Raw genomic sequence first — 26,981 nt, forward strand, 5'->3', positions numbered from 1 at the left:
TAGAGGTTAAACGTAAACAGTGCACAGTGCTTGGGCTTGCACACTGCTACTATTATGTGAGAGGTATGTGGAATTGCATGTTTTCTTTAACATCCATTAAAAAAAGAGTAAGACTCCTCCTTTATTAGAGCACCAGTGCTGCTCTCTTTCCCATTGTGTGAAGATTTAGTTAATATATGAAGTGCTGAGAACAGTGCCTGCGGAGGTTAATCCCTCAGCCATTAGCCGGCCAGTAATGCCTCTCCGAGACAAAAGGAGCCCAGTATTTATGCTCCTGTCCAGTCCGGCCGTGAGCTGTCTGAACTCGGCACTGGGCTTTGTGTATCTCAGGCGGCAGAAATCAGTCAGTACAGGGTGTCCACGGGGACACAGGTGAACTTTGAGTGTTTCCCAAGAGAAACATAGAACACCCACCCTCTCTCCTTTTATAACTATTTCAGCTGAAGGATCGAATGTTTAATATGAATTTCTATTAAAAAACCAAATTCCTGATCTCAGAGTGTTTATTGTATTTTGACTGGTTATCACTGGCGCCCCCTGCAGGATTGATGAAGTATTTTCTTGGCCTGCCTCGGCTTGGCTGGGAAATCCTCTGAATGCTTTGTGATTTGGCAGCATACTGCAGCTCTGCAGTAGGAGGCCTGCAGAGAGCATTTTCTACCCGCCGTAAGGTTACCTGGGCATTCCAGGGTGGTGGAAAGGCATGTGATAAGGAAAAGAGGATATGCTAGGGATGGAGAAATGCTCTGTCTGGCCTACTTCGGAATCCCTTACCACTCTTTGGTGGTATCCTCTGATGCCAGGAGTTGAGCTTCTCTTCTTCAAAATGGTGGGCTGTCACAAAGCTTATTGGTGAGTACGAGCAGCAAGGCATCTGGAGAATCCACTGTAGTGTCTGTCCCACACTACACATGTTTAGTATCCGCTCCCGTCCAGTTTACAGGGTAACCCAAGCTCATCCCCACTGGCTCTGCTAAGGGTAAGGCTTTCTTTTGTTTAAGCATGTCCTTTGCTGCAGAGGGATTTTTTTTTTTTTTTTTTTTTTTTTTTTTTTTTTTGTCTTTCAGCCAGCAGGTGGCAACCAAATTAAAGCTAAAAGCTCATCTTATTTCAACATGGGTAAAAACATTGGCTTTTGCATGACGAAATGGCAGGTTGGACAGAGAGCATTTGGAACTGAAGGAGTGACACCAAGGGAGTGCTCTCCACGCTAGACCATGGGTGCCGAGGCTGGCTTTCCTGGGCCTCCCTTTGATTTCGGTTTCTGTATATCCGAGATCCTGAAGGATCCTGCTTCTTACGACACTGTACTGTAAGTAAAATGACTCGCATGGGGAGTGAGTCCTAAGTTGACATGACAGGCTCCCTGGACAGATCAATGCTGTTTGTGGGTTTGCATATTTTGAGGTTTTAATTTATCAAACGGCGAAAATGTCACTGCTATCCTGAGTATTGCCACCATGAAAACACACACAGCATAGTTCATGGCACACAGCGCATACATGATTGAGCTGCACAGATTAAATGACTTATGCTATGCTTATAGACACATGTCCGGTGGATCATGGGATCACATGTAGTCTGACTAACCCTTTCCTCATTGGATGAGGACGTGGAGACCTAGAATGGTTAATTTCTATAAAGTTACAGAGATTAATAATAATAATAATGATTATTATTATTATTATTGATTACAAATTGTGGAAAGCACAATTCCCAAAGCCAATAGTTTTAATTTTCCCCCCAATACCCCAGGGTTCCTCATTATTTCTCACTGGTGTTTGATGGTACTGAGCCTGGCTTGCCATTGAGGGCTAACTGCCCTGTTTTTAAAGACTGGCCAGGATGGGCAGTGTGGTACCACCATAATGGCTGTATTCAGAAGTGTCCCGAGTCACCATCACATGATACGTGCTGCTAGCTAAGGTCCCTTGAGATAAAGTCAGTCCTGAACAGAAAAGATAACCCCTAATACTAGTTTTCTCTCTCAATGCCAGTCAGCCCTGGCTACGTGTCTCTCCATTAGAAGACGATTCCCACTGACTATTGTACCAGTGCCGTGTGATTATCTGATTGGCCAGTAGATACGTCTATTGCTGTATTCTAGGGAAAAGAACCAACACCATGAACTTGCTTACTAGCTGATCTGAAGGTTTGCTAGGGATTTGCCAAGTCCTCTAAAGGAGTAGCCAGAAAGGCAAACATTTCCTTTGTTTAGCTTGCTGCTTACCACTCTTGGTTTTATGGTATCCATAGAGGGAAGGGAGGGCTGGTCAATCTCTCTTTGCTTAGCTGATGACTGTTACCATGTAGCTGCCAGTGTGAGGTCTATTGGTTACCACGCAGATGGTGGTCCATGTCTGTCAACCGATCATGGATTCATCATATTGGAGATAAAAGAAGTTTGGAAGGGTCCCCAGTGGAAAGTGGCCCACTTTTTTTTATCTTATGTTTAACTCTCCCTGCCTGCCTGCCCCACCCCCTGTGTGTGCATATGTATGTGTGTATATATACTCCTGTGGTTGCATACATGTTCCTGGGTAAGTGCAGATGCATGCAGAGAGGTTATACAACAGCAGAATGTTAGTCTTTACCTTACATCTTGTTAGAGACAGGGTCTGTCTTCTGTTGGTTACCACTGTGTGTGCTAGGCTGGCTGGCCCATCAATTCTTGAGATTCTCCTGCTTCTGTTGGCCACCCTGCCATAGTAGAAGTTGGGACTAGTAGATGTTGGTTGCTGTACCTGACAATACATGGTAGACTGTGGGGATTTGAACTCAGTTCCTCATGCCTTATCCAGTGAGACAATTTCCTAACTCACAACCTTCGTTTTATATATGAAAATTCTCAGTGAGATATCATTGAACCATCAGGTCTCAGGTAAGCAGAATATTATTTTATGCTATTACTTAGGGCAGAAAAGACATAGTTTTTAGTCATTTCAGTTCTAGTTAAATGCTCCAAACCCAGTAGAACATCATCGATGGTTTAGGGAAGCTAAAAAAACAAGAGGTTTTCCGCCTCAGCTGTGCACTTGCACATAGTAGAGTTCAACTATGTATCTCCTTGAATCTTTCTTTCCTGTGTCAGGAGTCTCTCTGAGACAGGCTTTTATTAAATTTAGACAGCTTGGATGTATCACATCCTCATGGTGTATATCAGGAGATTGAATGAAACAAAATCTGAAATTCACAGGGATAATTTAAGCACAAGCAACGGTGAGATCTGGGTGGGCATCATGCAGGTACCCTCTCAGAGATGCCAGTTCATTCAGACGTTTGCTGCCTCTAGTCCCGGAGAGAGAGGCTCCTAATTACATGTCTACTTCCAGGCCATACACACAAGGTAAGAATGCATAAAGGAGGCTTCCAGCCTTCAAGTCATTTCAAGTAGCGAAGTTAGTAATGTGTCTAACATCTTGGACTTATAAAGCAAAGGTCCTCTAAAATTAGATTCTTGTAATTTATAATTAGACTTAATTATAGTTGTTGATTAGTTGAAAGTGGTAATTTAATGCTGTGCTCTGGAGGATTATGGACTTTGTGTGCTTTTCTTGTACATTTTTTTTTTTTAAAAAGAAGGATTCCAAAGCTCAATAAGACAAAGACAGGTTATGACTACTGACAAATTAGTTGGTTCTAAGTGGTAGTGAGTGATTCTGGGTTCTTTAAAAGTGGGAGATAAAAGCACAGAGGAAAAGGCTGGAGGGATGACTCGGCAGGTATGAGCACTTTCTGCTTTTGCAGAGGACCTGGGTTCAGTTCCCAGCACCCACATGGTGTTTCACATCATCCACATGTGCAGTTCCAGGGAATCTGATGCCCTTTTGTGACCTCTGACCTCTGCGTGTAAAGAGATACACATGGTACACACCTAGATTTTTATGAAGACACAGTGTTAATACTCATAAAATAAGCCTGTAGGAAAGAAATATAGATCCCTGACTTCAGACTGTGTAAGTGGGCAGTGGGTTTCCTTCTCAGCGGACATAATGTTTATCAATCATGACCAATTCTGTAATAGTTTATTAAGAATAAACTCCAGCCTTGCAACATTTATCTTACTAGGGAAGAATGGTCCTATCAGGAATCTAAATATGCGCCATTCCTCCATCATGCTCTCATAGCTGAGCCAACTTGTCTGCCTGCTTTCTAGGGAAACAGGACATCTGAAGTCCTATGTCCTTGGCTATGTCAGTGGCATTTGGATTAGCAGCAATATCAGCAAGTGACCATATCTCCGGTGGTGTTTTGAAGAGAGGGCTACAATAAATGTTTTATGCCCTCAAGAGATGTAGAGGTCTATGAAGCCTTGACAATAAGCTATAACTTCAACATGGCACGGTGCTGGTGGACTAGAGGGCTAGATTTACTGAAGAGGGATATAGCAGTGATGAAATGATTATGCAATGAAATGTTCAGGCGTCAGTGGTTATACTTTTTAGAAGAATGTTGACAGAGCCCTAAGTTAATACTAGATCATCTATGCAAGAGGATAAAAGCCTTTACCTTAGGAACTACTAGGGCCTGATGGTTTTAGTCATACTTATTTAAAGCACCTAAAACAACAGTCTCAAGCATCTGTGACATGGGACAAGACAGCAAGAAATGGGTATGTATTTCCATGCAATGTTGGCTTTGACACAATGTGATTGGATTATTGAACCCAGCATTTTCTTGGCATAATAGTGGGTCACTTTGGGAAAAATCATTATAAAAAGATTTTACTGCTGGACACAGAGGTGGGGGGGGGGAATATAAGCCCAGTACTCAGGGAGTTAGAGGCAGGTAGATTGTTCTGAGTCTGAGGCCATCTTGGTCTATGTAAGAAGTTCTAGGGCAACCTGCGCTACCTACTGGGCTACCCTGCTCCCAACAAATACAAAAGGTTCCAATGTTGTTATCATACCTTTAAAGTGTGTGAAGTCTGAAAAATACTTATGCTTAACACATCACAAATGTTCTTATGCTCACAGATCTCAAGGGAGACCAGGAATATTAAGCACACGGGGTTGTCTTTCAAATGGAAAGATGTACAACCTGTTCTTCTATCCGGAAAGCTATGAACTGGAAATGGTTACAGCCCACTGATTTTTGTTATCTGTTGAGTCAGGCCATATAAAGTCCCACAATCAGGGACAGAAAGACCTAATAGTCTAAATGACTCTTTCATTATCTGTATAGCCAGAGGTTCCCCCATGCTCCCATGACCAGGACCAGAAGTGGTTAATAGCTCAAATGACCTCTATGCTATTTGCATGCAAAAGACCAGGCCAGCCCCTTCCTTAGGCCCTTAAGTCACTACAGATAGCCTATCTCTAGAACTCATCTTCTTGGAAGAAATGACATGTATCCTGAGTCAAGTTTTGATGTAACCACACTTCCTTGTGCAGCAGGAATCGCATTACACCAAAATTTTTTTTTTCTGTATTATACTGTGTTGAACTTTTTTTAGGAATAAACTTTCTGTCATCAGATTCCCTGAAGTCTTGATCCAGGCTGACAAAGTCAATCTGAACCAGTTTTTCATTCACTCCTCCTTGTGGTTCACATTCCTGCTTGCTGTGAACACCTGCAAGGCCCTTTGTTTCTTCTCCAGAGAGAATATATTTAGCCCTTGTATGGCTATGTCTTGAATCCATGATGTTTCATTTGACAGATATAATATGCATGTGGACAGCTTGGCTTCTTATTTCTCCAAAAGGTCTTCAGAGGATTTGGAATGTTGTAGTTGCTCTGGTTGCTTTTGTACTTTGAGGTTTCATTACTTACACAAAAATATGGTAAAATCTTGCCCTGTTGTAGAGACTTCTGGGCCATTCTGTGAGGCAACAAGTGTTTAAAATGAAGAATATTGTAAATAAACCTAGAGCTGTGGTTGCTGAGCTGGGAAGACAGCTGTCTGTAAAGTCCTCCCCTTATAAGTATGACAACCAAGATTCAATGCCCAGAACCTATGTAAAAGAAAACCAAACGTGCTAATAGGTGCTTGGTAGGCCCAGCAAGGATGAGGTGAAGACAGATGTAAAGCTATGTAGATTCCCAGGTCTCTCTAGCCAACCAGGTAACCTATAACATAGCCTACTTGGTAAGTTCCAGGTCAATAAGAGAACATGCTCTAATTTTAAAATGGAAGGACAGAGTGAGTTCCAGGACAGCCAGGGCTATACAGAGAAACCCTGTCTCAAAACAAAACAAAACAAAACAAAACAAAACAAAACAAAACAAAACCGAAAAAACAAAAGAAAAAGGAGGATGGATCCTGAGAAATAACACCCAAGGGTGTCCTTTGTCCTCGATAAATAGGCATGTGAGCATATGTGTACACACATACATATGCACACATACACACACACATGCACACACAGGTCCATGCACGTGTGCGCACACACACACACATATACACACATGCACACATATACACACCCACACATACATACACATACATACTCACACATATATAAACACATGTACATGTGCACACACATGTGTACTGTAGCTGTCATTTTGAAATGAATTCTTTGCATTAAAGCCAGTTATTATGGATGTACAAAAAAGGAGGTAACTCCTTATCACTAAGCTTCTCTTTGTGTTAATCACTAAAAGGTTGACAGCTTGTTCCACTGCCAGAGTGAACTCCACGGTATGAGTTCCTCTTGTCTTTTCTGTCATCTTTCTTCATAATCAGAACATTTAATTACTACTTATAGGTAACATGGCATTTGCCTTGAGGGTCAGAACAGTGCACAGAATTTTAAAAGATCTATAAATTATTGACCAGATACATAAAAATATTGGCAGTATTTATCTATATTTGATTTTATGAAAAATGCAAAATACCTAGTAAAAGAAGCAATTTTGATGAAATGATCAAGCATGGTGGCTTCCCTCTATAATCACAGCATCCACGAAGCTGAGGTGAAAGGCCATGCAAGTGGGGGGGGGGCACCCTAAGATTGAAGTCAGGCTGAGCTGCCTAAGGAGTTTCTAGCTAGTATGAGCTGTAGACTGAGAGCTTGGCTCAACACCAACAACACCCGTGCCCCCAACATTGGTTACATTTGGTCATGTGTTAGGGATCCTGAGATGGTTCTTTTTTTACCTTAGTACTTCTCTTATTGGAGTACAGGCTACCATTGTTGGTTTCCAGAATATTATCGCCATGTTATTTATTTACCTGTGACATGCAAAGTATCAAGTAGCTACACCTAACAGCCGAGCTCCTTTTATCAGGTCACTATTGAACTCACTTTAAAATTGCCCATGATGTTTTGTAAGTAGGCTATAATAACGAGAAATCTAGACGTTTAGATCAAAGAATATTTATTCTGAGTTCTACCTCTGCGTCCTTTCTTCCTGCTTTTTCTCATTAAACCTGAACCACCACTCCTGGAGCTACAGCATTCTTACCTACGTGCTGGGAATGTAAAACAGCTGCCACTGAAGGAAGAGAAGCCAGGGATCAGCTGCCCTTTCTCCCCAGCTGCTCCCCACCTCACTTGTACTTTAGGATAGCCCTGCTCGCCATCCTTAGGCACCTGCCGTTCCCACAGGCTCAGAAGCAGAAACCTGATGGTATCAACAGCAAAGACAGCAGCCTTCCAGAAGCCTTGGATTCCAGACTCCCCACTCCCACCCCCATCTCCCCACCCCCAACTCCCACAGGCTTCTCCCAGGCTGTCATACACAAGTGCTTATTGACTCCTGACTTTTAGTCTCCTTAGGCAGAGTAACTTCACACAATAACTTCATGGCCATAACATGCACTGCATCCCTTTTGGGAAGAAATTTACCTCTTGCCCTCATCCTGTAAACAAGGAATGGCCTCTATTTAAATTCGAGGAAAAGGAAGAGGGAAGAGGATATTATATCAATTGGCCCGGAGCTTAGGGAGCAGATGTTTTTCTTGTTTCATTGTTCAGAGAGAATCCTCAAAAACACTGTCCTCTATAAATCAGTTCATACTTTTCTTTAACTTGGAGAAGACAAAGCCTTGAGGGGGGATTGGAAATTAAGGATAAGTACTAAGAACTCAAAGCTTGCTATAAAACACTAGCTCTCAGGTGGAAGAACTGTAGAGCTTAAACCAAGATGAAATCATGGCGGGAGTGTAGATACATCTGAGTCTAGCCTGATTTTTTTTTTAAGGCAGGGTTTTACTAGGCAACTGTAGCTTGGCTGACCCCAGTACTCACTATGTAGTCCAGGCTTGCCTAGAATTCTCAGCTGCTGAGATTACAGCCATGTGCCAGAATGCCAGAATGCCTAGCATTTTCAACTATGAGATTTTGTTTTGCCTTAGTATTTTTTCAAGTATGCTACGAAGTATCAAATAACAGGAAGTAGATTTACTTCAGCAATGAAATGTCAAACCAAAATGAAGAAGATACTGGTGCCTTCTGTTAGAAGTTTAGGTTAGGTTTCTGTGTGGTCTAGTCTCTGCCCTGACTACCGAGGCTTGGCTGTGTAATGTCAGCAATGGACATCAAGAAAGTGGCAACACAGAAGGGAGAATAGTCAAGGGCTTCTCAGTGCCTAGAACTTCACAGATGCCCAGTAAGTCCACATCTCTTTAGCCTCAGATCACAAAACAAGCAAACAGAAGAGTCTGAAGTTTAACACACTGAAGGGACCTCCTTAATAGACATTGAGCATCCTTGATGATGAGCAAATGCAACATTCGATAAGGCAAACACAGAACATACACTCTCACTCTCTCACACACACAAACTAACTCTCTCTCTCTCTCTCTCTCTCTCTCTCTCTCTCTCTCTCTCTCTGCATATAACGCTTACTCCCTTGGGCAAATTACATTTTGGGGGCCAGGTGTGGTGGCACACGCCTTTTATCCCAGCACTTGGGAGGCAGAGGCAGGCAGATTTCTGAGTTTGAGGCCAGCCTGGTCTACAGAGTGAGTTCCAGGACAGCCAAGGCTACACAGAGAAACCCTGACTCAAAAAACCAAAAAAAAAAAAACCAAAAAACAAACAAACAAACAAAAAACAAAAACCTTTCTCGGGGAAGAATGTCTAGAGATCTGAAGCTTTAATCATGAAAATTTCAATGCATTTCCTTTGCTTATCACAAAGGTAGGCAGTCTATAACCACAGGTTTTCTGAGGCCTTTCCACTGTGAGGTCACATCGAGGCTGTTCCACTTGCAGTGTGCTGGATGTCTGCAATCATCCAGGGTATAAACGTTGATAATTGTGTACATTCTTCAAGGTCTTGAGGATTCCTTTGTATCATCCCTGCCATGGGTGGCCCAGGCTGGGAGGAAGTGACAGGGTCCAGACAGGTGTGTCACTGCCGAAACCATGTCCGGATGACCCATGTTAACTCCAGGGACCTTGTTGCTGATCTCTGTCCTCTGTCTTCTGTCCATGTGATTCATAGCCAGGCAATGTCCTTTCTTTGCATAGATCTGGTTATGTGTCTACCCTGACCACTCTTTCAGGATGACTTCCCACTGCTTCCAGAATATAAATTGTTTAAGACACGAGAAGTCCCTAATGACCTGCTACATATTTATTTGTTTTTATTTTAGCCCCCCCCCCCCCGCCAGCTCACTCTTCCCAGTACGTTTTAGAAACTGACATATGGTATCCATGCATGTTTATGGGGTATAATATGATTTATACTTGTATACAATGTGCCATGATCCAGTCAGTGGAATTAGCGTGTCTGTCCCTTAGTGTATCATCTTTTTATGCTGAGAAACTTTGAATTCTCATCTAGTTCTTTGCATTGCAAAGCCATTTGCCTTTTAAAAATGCATTCCCTCTCTCTGTTTGAAATATACTTTTTTGTAAGATTGAATCAATGTTCAATATTATACCTTTGCCCACCTTCCCTCAGAGTAAACATCAGAGAGATGGGTGGTACCCGACTCACCAAGCCTAGCAGAGGTATTTGTAAGAAGCCAGCTAGAGTCTATGTAAGATGAGCCGGCATGTGGCTTTAATGGAGACATGTGCTGACAGGAATTTTTTTTTTTTTTTTTGATGAAGGATTGCTCATTTCCTCAAAGTTTCCCACAGTGGCCATTGTTGGTGGGCAGGTCTTGCTCTAGGATAGCAAAGAAGTCTCAGTGGGCTTCGTTCCATGCCTCTCATTCACATTTGAAAGGGTACAATTTTTGCTTTGGCCTGAAATCTTTGCAAAAGCCTTTTAAAGAAAATGTTTGATGGTGACTCCACTGACTTTGCTTTTGATAGACCTGGTGTGCACGTGCATTCCCATTCGGCTGTGTGGAATAAGGTAGAGAGGAAGGCTCCCTCGACAGAAATCAAACTACCCTCTTTTGGCTGCTTCACGGGGTGTGCGTGTGTGTGTGTGTGTGTGTGAGAGAGAGAGAGAGAGAGAGAGAGAGAGATCTTTTCTGGCTGATGTATTCATTTTGCTCACTACAGCTTTGTTTTGATAATCCTTGCAAGGTTAAGACAAACACTGCTTTTGAGCTCAACAGACTTACAGTAGGGGAAGTTCTGGAACGTGACTCATTTTTCTGACCAAACATGTGATCCTACTGTTTTGATTCAAGCCCTTGATAACTTAGGGAGAGATGCATTTCTCAGAACATCACAGAGTGAAGTTTAAATTCAAAGGCTTTGAAAGGTTGTATTCTCCTTCTGGAAAGCATTTTCTAAACTGCTTCTGCTTAAGCAGAAGGGGCAGCATGCTGTAAGATGTGTGTGCACAGACTCCCAGAGAACACCTTCCTTCATCACACCACGGCTTCCTGCTTTCCTGATCCCATAGCAGTTGTGATGGGAGCTGAGTTTTCTGAATGTCCACCGTGTTCTAGGCTGTTTTAGGAATGTATGAAAGGCATACATGCTTGGAAGGTGATGGCCACATGGGATTTTAGAATGTTTACTACTGCTTAATTCTTACCTGTGGGAATGGAAAGTATTTAATATTATAGTGTAAATTTTTATTGGGAAAGAAATAAACACATACACACAAATGACACTTTTAAAGGAAAGTACAGAGATGAAATATGTGGAAACAGGGTGATGGGAAATGGATTTTGTAGTAGAATTATCGTTTTTTCTTGCTATTTGAATTATAGACAACCTTACATTTCTGTGGAGATTTTCTTTTTCCCTAGGAGTTATGGTGTAGCACAGGCGCTTAAAAAACAAAGTTATTTAAAAGTGATTAGTTAGGCTTGCAAGGTGGCTTAGCAAACGAGGCTTGCTACCAAGTCTAGTGAGCTGTTAGATCCCTGGAACCTATCTGGCAGGAGATGTCCTCTGACTATACATTCATCTTGTGATGTATGCCTTCCCCCTCAACAGACAAGAGATAAGAAATTGTTTGAAAATTGATTCACCAAGGCTGTCATAAATTCTTACAGTAGGTTCACTTGACTACGTTGTGGCAGCTCCCAAAGATGAACATGTCTCTGGAAAGTGCATTGGTTCTAGGAGACAGAGATTTCCTGGTCTCTCAGCCTTGGCTCCCTAACCATTGGACCCGCTTCCTCCCCTTCACCTGCCTTAGTAGCTGCTTCTACAAAAAGAGTAGCATAGACTGGATGGAGAGAACTCTTGGATAGCCTCGGCCCTACAGTTTTGAGTCTCACTTTACATTTTCCTAAGGCTTACGACCTCTTAATTCTAGCTGTGTTCTCAGAGACTTTGAAAGAGAGAGAGATGTCAGCAAATTATCTAAACCAATCGTGGAAAATAGCTTCCTAGGTATTCAATTCAGGAGCACAAGCTGACTGGGTACGAGGGCATTTAAGGAGCTACATCTTCCCCAGACTGAGAGCAGGACATTTAGGGGAAACTCTTGGTAGTACCAAGTCTAAATAGTGCTTCTGGAAAGACTGTGAGAATATGTGGAAATTTCACAGTCAGACTTCAAAACCAGACCAATGGCCTATGTGTGTTCAACCAAGACTCAGGCCAATGGCCCTAGGATAGCCATAAATGAAGCCCAACACAAAATTTTAAGGTGACTTAAAACTATATGGGTGCATGTGTGATTTTTTTAAGTGAATTGTAAAGTTCTTAAGCATGCACTTTGTAGATGACAACTTCTGTTTCCATGTGAAACATTGAACTCTTAAACGAATTGTATTCTGAATGTTGTAAGTAATTCACTAGTTTTCCTGAAAATTATTTTCACAAAGAATATATAGCCAATAATACAAAGACATAAATTCAATGGAAAACTAATTATACCAAAATTTTGCAGAAATAGAAGTTTGTTTTCTGTGATTCTACGCTGCTATTGATGGATGAGTCAACTTTAATAGGTTCTTGGTAACTGAAAGTCTTTGCCACAATACCGAATTTTCTCAAGGACTTAAATGTATGTACCATATTTAAAAAGCAATTAACAGTTATTTTCAAGGAAATACTTAACACATGCACACTAAAACTTGATTTTTATTTATGAAACATTTTTACTTTTATTTTGGTAGCAATTAGTTCTATAAACCCTGGTTTTCAGGGCACTGTGTAAGCAGAGGAAGTTCAGAGTGCTTTGACTAGCCTTGCTGGATTCAGATGGGCCTATGTGAAGGCAGGTCTATCTAGAATCCTTCAAGAACCAGAGTGGAAGTCATATTGGGGAGCCAAGAATTAATTTCTCCTGAGCTGAACAAGCCTGAAGAAGTGTTTTCAGATATTTGTTTGAAGAGACATGGAGAGAGTGCTGTCACGTACATCAGCACAAAATTCTCTCCTATGGACTGTGGGCTTCACGACAAATCCATTCAGTGCTTCAAGAGCCATCCTCGGTTGGCTGGTAAGGCTCCTGATTTTGTAAAACAAGGCTGCATGATCTGCATCTTTTACATCTTTAAAAAGATTCTTCTCATTATAGTATGTGCGTGTGTCTCTATATGAATACCTACATTTGCGTGTAGGGGCCATCAGAAGCCAGAGTTCCAGGAAGTTGTGACCTGTCTGATGTGGGTGCTGGGAACTGAACAGACCTTTTGATTCTCTTAACTGCTGAGCCATCCCTCCAGCACACTGTGTAGGATGTTTTAAATTCTAATATATTACGTCACTATTTCTGAAGACCTTTCTTATTCTGTGCTTCCAATAAGACTCACAAAATGGGCTGGAGAGATGGCTCAGCAGTTAAGAGCACTGACTGCTCTTCCAGAGGTCCTGAATTCAATTCTCAGCAACCACAGGGTGGCTTACAACCATATGTAATGGGATCTTTTTGGTGTGTTTGCAGACAGCTATAGTGTACTCCTACATAAAATAAATTAATTAATTAAAAAAAGACAACACAAAATCCTTCTAATGGTGCCAGTTTGTACAATTGTGCTAAGCATTCTAGTCAAGAACACAGTGTGGTAATTCTAGATGTCACTGTGGAATGCTGGAACAAACATCATTCGGAAAGGGATAATACCTACCTATTTGTTTGTGTTTGTTTTCATTTTTTAGTAGGAAATAGTTTTTATTTATATTTTCTTCCAAGGCACCAATCAATCCACTCCTTTTTCTCTTTAGTTTATTTTGACATATTTGAGAGTGAGAAGGGGGTTGTTGCACTCAGTGACTAGGTCGGAGGGCAGCTTGCAGGAGTTGGTTCTTTCCTTTTACCATGTTGAGGTCCCTGCCTTACCTTTTGAGTCCTCTTACTGCCTCCTGCCTCTCTCCCTTTTCTGATATTGGACACTTCTGGAAATTTCTCTCAGAACTCTTGATCTGTCTGTCCCCTGCCTTTGTCTTTGTGTAGGATTGAACCTAGACCCTAGAGTAGTTTCTTTCTGTGAGGTTGAAGCAACCTTGGAGCCACTGTCGTCTATTCCTCGCTAAGGCTTTTGTATTTGAACATATCTGCAGATAGAACTCTGGATTTTCCAAATTGTGTCTCTATGCACAAACAAAACTCAACTTTTCTATTATGTGTAGCCCCAGAGTGTTCCTCATTCAGACCTTAGTCCGTTGTATTTAGAACATAGCTCTCATGAGAGAGTAGAGAAGAGAAGGAAAAGTCAGTCATGCTATGCACTTGACTTTGTCAGACAGCATCTAGTTTCAATAAGACAAGTGGATTCCCCCATGAAGCCCTATGACCTTGACAGGCCACACTTCTGTTCTTCAAAAGCCCTCTCCAAGGTCCACTGCTTAACAAACCTTATATGTCTCTGGGGCTACAAACTTACTCTATCATTGCTCGACAGTTTTTTCAAAAAGAATAAAAGGCTGTTTATAATGGCCAGTGTCTGTTGTCTAATTTATTTGGGTAGAATACTCTTAGGAAGGATTGTCTCTTAGAATACTATACAGTCCCAGTGCTTTGACAAAGGAAACGGTTTCAAAGTACCAGAAAATACATGTGTGTGCTGGCCAGAATGTACATCTACAAAGCACTGTGTTTATTCTGTTTGGTTGAACATGATAGGGCTCTATGCTCTTGTCCTTGATGTTTATCTGCTGGGCTCTTTTCATAAGCACAACAGTGTCAGTACCAAGATAGCTTCAGCTTTAACAACATCTAAGTGCTCAGACTCAACAATATCTCACACACACATGGGCTCATACACACACACACACACACACACACACACATGCATACACACATACACTCATACATACACACACATACACATACGCACACACACAGATGAGCTCATACACACACACAGACACACACACACACATGCATACACACATACACTCATACATACACACACATACACATACGCACACACACAGATGAGCTCATACACACACACAGACACACAGACACACACACACACATACACACATACATGCATACACACATACACATACGCACACACACAGATGAGCTCATACACACATACATACACACACACACAGAGACACACATAGACACACACACACAGACACACACACACACACACAGGCTCATGTGCCCTGCTTATGCTACCTACAAGCTAGGAGGTGCCACCTTCCTCCAGTCTAGAGTAGGCATAACTCTAATATATCCTCTAGGGTTCTTCTATGAGAAATGAGAAACCCTATTGTCCAGGTCTAAGAAAGAATAAGGACACAGATATTAGCAAATATTACTTATTAGCAACAAACTCCTTAACTGTTAAAAAGCTTTTTTTCTCTCCCTTAAATGTTTGCAAGAAGCCCTTAATTAGCCTCCAGCCACAACAGTTGCATATTATTCTGGCTATGACTCGTACATATTTTCCCCTGGAGGGACAGTTAAAATAACTTAGATAATGATGTAGAAATGTTTGAAGCTGTCCAGATAAAGGCAAAGGCTCATCTCTCTTTGCCCCAGATAGACTTAGTAACAAGTGTCATTTCCAAGGAGGACCACTTCCGTTTCTATAGACAGAACGTGTTTAGCTGCAGCTCCTCTGCACAGAGCTGACCAGAATGGAAGATTTCAAGCCTTACTCATGAGAAAAGGCCTAAGGAAACCTGGAACAGCCACATGAAGCGTTCCCTTCTCACTAGTCAGGTCTACTTCAAATCTCAGTTGTATTACTTAGGTAAGAAAGAAGGTCGTAGCCGGGCGTGGCGGCGCACGCCTTTAATCCCAGCACTCGGGAGGCAGAGGCAGGCGGATTTCTGAGTCCGAGGCCAGCCTGGTCTAAATTGGGCTTAATGTTGCCATTTGAAAGATCATTTCCATATGACTTTGTCTAGGCTTTACATCACCTTATAGATGTGGATAATTCACCCTCACTTACTGATGTTGACTGATGGGGAGGGAAATTATTAATAATGTGTTGATTCCACTGCAACTTTGCTTTCTCCCTAGTGCAATCTTGTATTACTAAATGGGAGCCTATGTCAAAGTATGAATAGTTAATAAACTCTTCCATACTAGTAGCACTGAACTTTTTCAAATGGTTTTTGAATATGGCTGTCAAATTGTCAAACACTGCAGTTCTATTGCCAACCTATTTTTAACAATTTGAGTGCATAAATTACAGTTCGCTTCCCCCTTCCTTTGACATCCAGCACCCCACATTTGAGAAGGATGAATTCAACGAATGTTTAAACTGTTCTTGGTGTTTTTAATTACTTTCTAAGATGACGCATAACAGGAAGTATTTGGCATGGACTCAATAGCTTGGAATATTAACATTTTCAAGGACATGAAATATCTGAAATGGGTGAGAGGACATTGCATTTGTTTTATTGCATTTTATTTTTTATAAAGCAGATTTATGGAAGAATTCTGGTACAGACTGAAACAACGTGCTACGACTATTGGTGGGATGTAGGTTATGAAATGCCCTTTCATTGCTCCATGGTAGATAGGCTTCCTTTCATGATGACATAGTACAAGTCTGAAACTATTTTTAACCCACTTGAGCTTAAGTCTAAAGCTGTGTACACCAGTCCTACTAGCTGTCTATCTGCCTGTGACAGGCATATCTTTAAACCAGTAGCAACAGAACCTACAGGGAAGGGAATGAGGAGGAGCCTGAAGAATTTCCATGTAATGAGTAGTTTTCAAAGTTTATATATAATGTTCCGGGATTCAGCTTGTATCACAGTTAATCTTCTGCCTGAACCCAAATGTTATTTGAACTTGTAAAACATCTATATTTTAACCTGCACATTATGATTAATTCATTAAATAAGTGAAGATACTATAATTAGGTAGAGATATGACCTAATTATTGTTTTGGTTTCTAGTGAACAACATCTGTCATTATCAATTGACTCATGAGCACTGACTTTGTCCCCTGCATAGTACCCAGAGACTGAAGATTCAATACAGGAAGGAGAGAGAATAGAAAAGAAATGAATCAGATATAAAAGGAGGCCCAGGGAGGGGAACATAAGGAGGGGTGAAACAGAGAAGACACAAGAACTATAAGAAGTTCTAAAACATAAGGCATTGAAGAGCAGTTACCTTTAAGCAAAGATGGCAGGAGGGTGGAGGGGACCCTTCACCATTTTCCCATACAAGGTCATTTAAAAGCAGAAGCTCTAATCTACTTTCCCTCTGGCTGTCTCTTTCTGTAATTTTTTTTTCTTTTTCATTTTATCTGAACTGGTACACACTTCAGTGGTGCTTGTGTGCGCCTTTGAGCCACTTGGCTACTGGTTTGGGTTGAAATGGAAGGAACCTTCAGAGTCACTTAATTCTTCCTCCATTTAGCATTTCCTCCGAGGCCTGGGCTGTGGGAAAATGAGAAGTCAGATGCCAAAGGGAAGACAAAGGAAGACAGTGTCCAAGAGGAGAGGGATGTGTAGGTGAGGCAGAAGCCCCACTCAGGGCAAAAAGCAAGAATAGCAGTGGATCCTGGGCATTTGAGAGTCGTCACTGAAGGTTTGTGAAGTGGTGACATCATTGAAGTAGTGCTGGTACATTCAGTTACAGTGTGACAGAGAGTTCAGAGAAAGTGACAAGAGTGGGCACACCTTCACTTCCAGCACGTAGGAGGAAGAGGCAGGCAGGTCTCTGAGTCTGAAGCCAGCAAGATCTACAGAGGGAATTTCAGGACAGCCAGGAGTATTCAGAGAAACCAAACCCTGTCTTGGAAAATAAAACAGAATGGAGCTAACACCTGCCTGGAAGTCCCAGCTTGAGGAAGTGAGGGTATGGAGGAGAGGACAGCAGAGAGCCCTTAGGCGGAGGACATGGAAGTAGTGGACAACTAATTGTAGGGAGAGAAATATAGAGCAGGGTCTTTTATATATGTGTGTATACTGTCGATCTCTTCAGACACACCAGGAGAGGGCATCAGGTCCCATTACAGATGGTTGTGAGCCACCATGTGGTAGCTGGGAATTGAACTCAGGGCCTCTGGAAAGAGCAGTCAGTGCTCTTAACCGCTAAGCCATCTCTCCAGTCTGGGCAGTGTCTTTTAAAAGGAGCATTGTGTGTGAGTTCACAGTGACATAACAGAAAAGACATTTTTGAAAAGAAGTACATATTTGAAAGGGCCAGGATGATAGCTCAGCAGTCCTGAGCACCGATGGCTCTTCCAGAGGACATTAGTTTGACTTATAGCACGAACACGGTGGCAGCTGTATGTGACTCCTGTTCCAGGCAGTATTATGCCTGCAGACGATTTGATATGAATGCAGGCAACCCTGCAGGGCGTTTTCTTAATCAGCGGTTGATGGGGGAGGACCCAGCCCATTGTGGGCAGTGCCATCCCTAAGCTGTGGCCCTGGGTTCTATAATAGATCAGATGGAGCGAGCCAGGAAGTAGTAACTCTCCCCAGCCTCTGCATTAGCTCCTGTCTCAAGGTTCTTGCCCAGTTTAAGTTCCCGCCTCAGTTTCCCTGATGTGGATATGTAATCCAAGTGAACCCTTTTCTCACCTTGTTGCTTTTGATCTTGATGTTTCACAAGTAAGACAGTGGATATATTATGTAGTTGTTGTCTATTTTTGTTTGTTTTGAGACAGGGTCTCTGTGTGGCCCAGACTGGTCTTGAACTTGGATGCACCTGCCTTTGCCTCCCAGTGCTGGGATTAAAGGTATGTATCACCATACCCAGCTGACAATGGGTATTTTAAATATGAATGACGTTATCTCTCAGTCTTAAATAATGAAAAATATAAACCAGATATGTGTAGAATGGCAAAATCAGAAGCATCGAGGAGTTTTATCTCGGTTAACCAAGAGTGACCACAAAGGTAAGCAAGAATTTCAGTTAGTGACTGGGGATTCAGACCCTTTGGTTGCTTCCTTGCCTGGGTTCAGTCTCCCCACCCACTCCCATACAGACTGACAGTCACAGTTGCAATTGGCAGGACTACTGGCATATACTTGTCCAGAGAATCCCCAAATTTAATGTTCTCAACTGGGTAGCAAGTTCAAGGCTAAAGTCAGGGCTAGAAAGATGGCTCAGTAGTTAAAAGCATATGCTATTTTTCCAGATGACCTGAATTTGGTTCCTAGCACTATGATGGGCAGCTTTCAACTTCTTTATAACTCCATCTCTGAGGAATCAGACAGTCTCCCCTAGCCTCTGGGGCACCAGAACATTTGTAGCAAACACTTGGAGGGACACACAAACATGCAAATCAGTAACCAGCCCAACAACAACAGCAGCAGCAGCAGCAGCAGCAGCAGCAGCAAGGTATGGTTCTAAGAATAGCACTTGGGGACAGAAATAGGAAAATCTATGGTTTGAGACCAGCCTGGTCTACACAGAAAGTTCCAGGCCAGCCAGGGCTATTTCATCTAAATGTGTGTTGTGTGTGTGTCTCTGTGTGTGTGTGTGTGTAAAATAATAAAATATATATCAAGCAAAATGTTTCAATTGAGATTGTCACATATATCAAAGAGCAAGAATTTTTGTTTTTAATTTTTAGGACTAGGAAACCCAGAAAATGATTTTTTAAAACTGATGTTTGAACTTGCTTTTTTCAGTTGACTAAACAAGGCGGTATCTAGGTGGGCATCTCCTGGCACTTACTATCTTATTTTGGTCAAGATATTTCACCTGTCCACTGGCTATACTCTTTCTAATAATATTCTCTCTCTCTCTCTCTCTCTCTCTCTCTCTCTCTCTCTCTCTCTGTGTGTGTGTGTGTGTGTGTGTGTGTGTGTGTGTGTGTGTGTATCTGTGTCTGGCACAAGCTGGAGTATTCTTGGGCATACCCCCAACCCCACCACTGGAAAGTAATAGGTTCTCAGCAAATGTTGGAACTTCTTATTTTGACTATTAACTTTTTTTTTTTTTTTTTGGTTTTTCGAGACAGGGTTTCTCTGTATAGCCCTGGCTGTCCTAAAACTCTGTAGACCAGGCTGGCCTCGAACTCAAAAATCTGCCTGCCTCTGCTGGGATTAAAGGCCTGCGCTACCAAGCCCAGCTGACTGTTAACTTTTAACAGGCATTAGGTAGACAGTTTAAAGTTTATTTTTCCCAAATAGTGTTTGATTAAAAAAAAAAAAAAAAAAAAAAAAAAAAAAAAAAAAAAAAAAAGGTGTGCTTGATATTGCAGGGCACACAATAACACAGTATATTTTGTAGCGGAAAGCAAAGCCTTTCTGGTGGGCCAGATGGCATTGTGACCTTTGATTGGGCTTCTTGGTTTGGCTGTGGTGAATGTCGAATGCCTGAAGGGGTTAAGGAATGCCTTCCTTGAGTGATGCGAAGCAGCAGAAATAATCAGGTAGTAGTAACACATGGGGAAGGGAAAAGACTCTGTCCTAACCACGGTTTCCTCAGGCCCCCTTAACAACTGCTGCTGCTGCAGCGGCGGCTGCTGCAGCCTGGGATTGCCGGGTTTAAACAAAGCTGTGAGTCACACACAGCCTGTAACTGCAGGGCCAGGAAGCTCTGCGGGAGAGGCCACGCCTCTCTCCCTGTGAATCGCTGGCCCGGACAGGGGAGGGGCTGGCCCTTGCTAATGAGCAAGTTGGTCAGGCGAGACAGGAACTTCATTCCCCTCTGTGTCAGAATCCCAGAAATTATGCCCCTTCTCTCACCATGAACTGGCTATCGAGTTCCTCGGGAGTTGTGCTAACTGCTTACCACCCCAGCGGCAAGGACCAGGTCGCTGGGGACAGCCATGTAAAGGGAGGCGACGAAGCCACCTCCAGGTAAGGAGGAAAAACAAAAACCCTCTACCTGCCCAAGGAACAAAGTGACAGGGAAGTTGTCAAGAGCGGAGAGAATCACCTCTGTACTTGAAGCCTGACCTGACGCTGCAACATAGGCGGTTGGCTAGTTCTTTGCATCTCATTTACTCGAGTGCAAGAGCCCTTCTGGTTACCAGTGGAGGATGGGGGGAGTCGGGGGCGGGGGTGTGTGGGAGGTGACTCTGTGGCGCTCCGACCAGTTGCTTAGCAGGTGCATGTGCAAATACTGACTGATCAAATGACTGTATCGGAAACACTCTCTGGGAGATGGAATTCTTGAATGGGCTCAAAACGCCGCTGGAACTGTTAGCTGGGAAAGTCTGCCAAATAGCAGGGAGGCTGGTCACTCTTCTTGCTGTTTTGAGAGTGGCACCCTCCTCCTCTCTCTGAAAGCAGACCGCTTGGGCAAAATGCCCAAGTCAGTGGCCTGTGGCTGTGCTGTTCGCATTCTTCAGTGTGTGTAGATTACTCGCACAGCCAAACACACCCCTCCCTGCACTCTTGGGATTTCAAAGGGGAGTTTTTGTCAGCAGGCAGTAAGTACTCTGTTGGTAGAAGGAGCGTGGTTAATGTAAAATCACTTTATAGGCAGATAGGGCAAACGTTCTATAGACCATTGAGTCGCAGAGTCCTCTCTGCCTCTCTGTGTACTTTGTTCTGTTTTTCAAGGTTGGTTTTTCCCCTGCCTCTTCCTTTCTCGCCTTAATGACCTTCTCCCTAGCTGAAACCAGTAATCTCCAGTCTTAGATAGAAATTGCAAACATTGGCCTGGAAGATTGAAAAAAAAAAGTTATCAGTAAGTCCAATTCCATCTTGATATTAAAGGTGATAATGAACACTTTATTGTTCCTGGGTACTTCACGCCTGTGCCTTCCAAAGAAAAGAATGCCTTCTTTCATTGGTTTCCCAAATCCTTAACCGCGTGGGGCGTGTGAAAAATCAAAGGAAAGGTTAGACCTTGCCTGGGGAACTTTGCTTCTTACTTGTTGCCCTCTGTATGGAGGCCATTGGATAAACTCATTTCCAAAGTTCAAAGGGAGTGGTTGCTTTGGGGCTACACATGTAACCATTTTGTTTCCTTTGAGATTTATCAAGCGTTTCCATGCATGCTTCTGCAGGACAGTAAAATATTCATCTTTTAGCAGCAAGCAGCCAGCAACAGCAAACCAACAGTAAGCAGCCCTAGCTTGTCTTCCTTCTGACAGTTAAAATAGCCCAAACTGTGAGCTCCCAAGTTCTTCATTTGTCACTGGCTTCAGGCTGGGTGGGCTTGAGGACTGAGCTGAGTCTTGGGTCTCCGTTGTGAGAGTGAATTAAAAGCGCTGGGACTTTGGGTCCCAACCTTCATCCCACTGTTCAGACTCAAACTCCAGAAATCCCGCTCAGGTGTAGCAAAGTCTCTTAGGGGAAGCTTGTGCATGAAACTGTAGCCATTCTTTCCCATCCATCTTTGCAAGTTTGTAGTTTGTTGTGGGAGGTTTAGACTTGAGCAGGTGGAACAAATGTGTGTATTGTGTTGTTTCCAGCTATTGCAGAAGCAGAGCCAAGGTGGGCAGAGAAAACAGGGTGAGCAGTAGGCCTTGGATATGTGTCAGGACACATCTCTAGATGGGCTGTAAAAGACCTTTCAGCTAGCCGCCAAAATGCTCACCAACCATTTTCTGGGACTGCCTTTTCATGAGGGATAGGTAGTGATGCTGGGGTGTGGGGAGAAGGTCAAAGACTGGTTTGAGGCAGGAGGGGAGGGGGAAGCAGTCTTCATTAATTTTTACCCTGAAGCTTAGTAACATATCAGCTAGCACAGTGTAACTTTGGGAGGTTCCTTGTTTAGCCTGGAAGAGGTTAAGATACTGGAGTTGGCATGAAGTAAGGCTTCCTGGAGTGAGGGGGGATTTGAGCAGTGGAACAGATAGGGCTAGTAGTGACCTCCTAAGGATGGCCATAATGGATGGGGCTATGTGTGGATTGGCTGGCTGGTAGTTTAAGCATTACGAAGTTGCTCCAAGATTTCAGTGATTGTTGATGCCTATTTTGTAAACAAAACTGAAGTGAAACTCATATAAAGAGGCTAATTAGATCCTGCATGTCCTCATATCTATTTAAAAGTAGCGGGAGGTAGCTCAAAATTCTGACCTTGTTTATCAAAGAATTTCATTTATTCTAAATTATATGTGTATATAATATATAACATGTATATACATATATATGTTATGTGCATATACTCATATTTTATATATAACAGCAAAATATAAAGGGTTATATTTATGATTTCAGATGTTTATAGAAAATGTTTTGATTTTTAACTTTCTCTTGCCAAATCATCCTTTCAGGATGATGAGAAGTTAATACTTTGGTGAGCAGTCTGATATCATAGAACTTCTTATATTACATTACCTCGATTAGAATTCACTCCCGGATCCCAGATTGAAGAATTCCTCTCACTCCTGTTTGAAGCCTCCCAGTTGGAGAATCCTGATTTATGTTTTCTTTTTGCAGTGTTTTTTCCTTAAACTACAGGGACTTGAAAGAAGATGTTAACATTAGTTTTCTGGCTGACTGTATACAAATGATTCCAAAGGAAACCACTTTTTATGGACAGCTATATTTATAAGACTTTATTTACTTACTTGTGTATTTAGGCAGGCATCTCAGTATTTGCTTTAGGAAAAACAATTTTTCAAAAAAAAGAAAAAAACTATATCACTGTTCTTTTGACTTTAGCATCATCTTAAGGGGAAAACTATTTTTTATTTTCTTTTAATATTAATTTCTAGTATATTTTCTGTCTTTGAAAACTCTTAACTCTGTTTTAAAAATTTTAATAGCTTAAAATAGATTGGACAATGAGATCTTTGGTGCCTTGCTTGAACAAACATGGTTTTCATTGTATAAGGGTTATTGGAACCCTGAAACCCAAGGTTGGAAGTCCAACATGGCTCCATTCTTGCTCTCCTAGTCATTTGCAGTGTGTACCATAGACATTAATTCTCTGCTGTAAGTTGGACTTCATAGTAGTCTTCCCCTTGCTGGGAGGTCTTCCTTGCAAAGCCTGTGGGGTAGAGTCTGTCTCCAGGCAGTTCCCCTAATACTTTAAGCCACATAGGATAGTCTTAAGTTTTGTGTTGTTTGGGAATCTCATTTTGTCAAGGGTTAAGATATAGAAGGTCACCATACTTAGTTAAGAATGATTTTGTAAGCGAGATATGGTGGCGCATATCATCTCTAATCCCATTTGGATTATATATAATCTTGATTTGGGAGTGAAGGAGGATCTAGAATTTAAGCTTAGCGTTGCCTATCTACAGAAAGTTGAAGGTCAACTTGGACTATCTGAGACCATGCTTCAAACAAAAAGTATCTTCTAGCACAACAACGGAATGAATAAATGAATAATAAATCAATAAAAAGGCTTATGGGAAATTGGGTGTGCTGGTGTATACCTATAATTTCAGCATACAGGAGGAATGAGGAAGATGAGGATTTCAAAATTATCTTCAGATATGTAGTGAGTTTGAATCTTATCTCTAAGACCCTCCACTTCTCATTCACTCCCCACCCCAGGTAAAGAAACAAGACACTTGCAGGGCTTGGTGGTGCATGCCTTTAATCCCAGCACTGGGAGGCAGAGGCAGGCGAATTTCTGAGAGAGAGTTCCAGGACAGCCAGGGCTATATAGAAAAACTCTGTCTCAAAAAACCAAAAAAAAAAAAAAAAAAAAAAAAAAGAAAGAAACAAGACACTGGAAAATGAAGACAAGTATAAAATTTTAGTCTTTTGAAATCTGAAAGACCTTGGAAGTGCCTTTTCTTCCACAGCAGTTCTTCAGTTGGACTGGGGACAGCTGCACATGCAAGTTGTGCCTTGAAGTCCATGAACCTCAATGGAATGTGGGTGGGTCACTTTTTGGCAGCTAGACTCCCTCCTGTCTTCTTTGTACTTCCCTCCTCCACCTTAAGGAACTTTGCCCAGCAGCAAGGCCAAGTGAAAAGTGCTGTCACTTTCATAACCACAGTTCAGCTCTAAATATGTTCAAGTCTCACCCATTGCTTTGTTCTGTAAGCCTGTAAGGTCTGTAAGTCACTCAGTTACTCCAAATACTGACTCTGAGTTGTCACTGAGAATCAGGCAATTATCCCTGTGCTGGTGTTTAATGGAGATTGTCCCTGTTGCTTTTCTTCACTGTGACAAGTACTGGAGAAAAGCAAGAGAGCAAGCTTGACTCCAGTTAGAGCCCTCAGCCCATGGGCCCAAATTGATTTAGGCTTGAGTCAAGGCTAGGCAACATGGCAACAGGAGTATGCTGTGGAGGAGTCAGCCAACAAGCAGAGAGACTATGGGTCTGGGTTGATAGGGGCCAGGCTGTCAAAGACACACCTCATGTGGTTTATTTCTTCCTACCAGCCCCTACTTTCAGAAGTACTTTATTATCCCCACTCCAGTATAGCCACCAGCTGGGACCAGGGGTTCAACACATGAGCTCACGGAAAACATTTCATATTTAAAACTTATCGAAAAGTATGTGTTGGGGTAGGGAGAGGTGTCCTGGAGTTGAAAATAACCCGGGAGCTGCAGCTGGTCAAGATTAGCAGGTATATGAGAACAAGGGTTGTAAAGGTAGGGAGGTTAAAATGCAGAAGAACCAGTGGCCTAGAAGAAGCCCTGGAACTCTGGTACGGGAAGCAGAGAGCCCTGCATAGCCAGAGGGCTGGGGAGAAGGAAGCTAGGGGACAACCAAGGGTCGTGTGAGTTGGTTGGGCTTTTGTATTAGATTTTTAAAAGAGATAGGATTACATGGAGGGAAGAAGATTTTGAGAGAGCAAGGACAAGTCATAGAGGTTGATTATATAAATGGAGAAATAGCCACACATTGGAGGGAAGCTGACAGTGCCTGGGCCAAGGTCTTAGTCATTGCAGCAAAGGAGGGAATGGGTCACGAACTCTTGGAGATAGAGTCTGCCGGATTTCCTGATGCCTGATGCTTGAGCAAACTCAGATAAAGGTTGCAGGAATTTCGAGCTATGTTCTTATAAGGAGAGTCTTGTTACCTTGTTACTGATTTAGATAGGGAAACTTCCTGTAGTGTGTAAGGAGGATGTGTTGGGGAGATACGGAAGTTGGTCTTTTGAATATAAGTCTTTTGTTTGTTTGTTTGGTTGGTTTTTTGTTTTGTTTTTTTGTTTGTTTGTTTTTTTTCAAGACAGGGTTTCTCTGTATAGTCCTGGCTGTCCTGGAACTCACTCTGTAGACCAGGCTGGCCTCGAACTCAGAAATTCGTCTGCCTCTGCCTCCCAAGTGCTGGGATTAAAGGCGTGCGCCACCACGCTCGGCGACGCCTGGAAGTTTTAAGAAAAAGACATGATTTGCTTTCCTTGAGGAGGTCAGCATTGTTGATTGGCTCTCTTGGTGCTGGGGATTAAACTCTGGACCTGTGCTTGCCAGACAAGAGCTCTACCACTGAGCTATGTATCCAGTCCAGGGCCACCATTTTTATGTGACTCCCCATGGTATTTTAAAATCCTATGTACTATACCACTACTAATTCTTTGCAAATTTGCATATTTTCTGAAGCTTTTATTATTTTGTGAGAAGGATATTTGTTAATATGTGTTTCTTTTCTTTTCTTTCTTCCTTTTTTTTTTTTTTTCCTTAATTGCAGCGAGTTAAAGGATGTTTTCTGATTCCCACATTTGTAGGATCTAGTTAGGATTTTTGTGCCCATCACTGTGGCTGATTGTTTTTAATGACACAAGGACTTTTTTTTTTTTTTTTAACCACCAAATGCCTTTGGTCAGTAGTGCCGAATCCCTAGCCTTCATCTCCTCTTGAATTGTTAAAATGCATATACTCTCGATTGGGCAGATCATACCTTCATTTACACAGTGAAACATTCATTGCCTTTTCATTGTCTACGTCTTTAAATGTTGATCGAGGTGTGCATGTGCATGAGTGTGTGCATGCGCATTTATTGAGGGGGTAGGGGGAATAATTTAAAGTTATTTTCAAAATGGACTGAGCAGTTGGTTGTTTAGGCAATTGTTACATAGGCTTAATGATCAGCTGCATGACATCTGGATTTGTGTCACTTTTAATAATAATGTGTCTCTTAGTTCTCACTTGCAGACTGCAAACATTAGTCTCTCGAGTTAGGACAAACCCCTCGCACCCTTGAGGCCAAGGCTACCCTGCTGGGAGTTCTTTCTGTGTTTCCTATTCCTGGGTGAATGAGAGTTCCTTATCTGTGGCCATCTCTCCACTTACAGATTCAGCTCTACTTAGGGTCCAGAGGAAGCTTTCTCTGCTATCTTTGGGGTGTCACTATGTATTCTTAGAGCCGTGGAAATGCAAGCTCATGGGACTTGCCCTGTTTGTTTGAGAGGAGGAAGGAGAACTTAGATGGTGTGGTGACAAGCCTCACTTGAATTTCTCCATCAGTTGT

General features: G+C 42.3%; 1 protein-coding gene across 3 annotated transcripts in view; it reads left to right on the forward strand.

The window, feature by feature from the left end:
- Window positions 1-20,217: 20,217 nt before the first annotated feature.
- The window catches only part of Arhgap18 (Rho GTPase activating protein 18), a 146,241-nt gene continuing 139,477 nt past the window's right edge, over window positions 20,218-26,981 (forward strand). For 2 of the 3 annotated variants that reach the window (XR_001779622.2, XM_006512885.4), the window contains exon 1: window positions 20,218-20,506. Coding sequence is in view for 2 of the 3 variants with exons in the window: in XM_006512885.4 (XP_006512948.1) it covers window positions 20,394-20,506 (113 nt within the window). In the remaining variant the exon portion in view is untranslated. The remainder of the gene's footprint in view (window positions 20,507-26,981) is intronic. The other variant, NM_176837.2, reaches the window with a different exon arrangement.

The sequence above is a fragment of the Mus musculus genome, chromosome 10 (genome assembly GCF_000001635.26).
Source record: "Mus musculus strain C57BL/6J chromosome 10, GRCm38.p6 C57BL/6J".
NCBI classification, from domain to species: domain Eukaryota; kingdom Metazoa; phylum Chordata; class Mammalia; order Rodentia; family Muridae; genus Mus; species Mus musculus.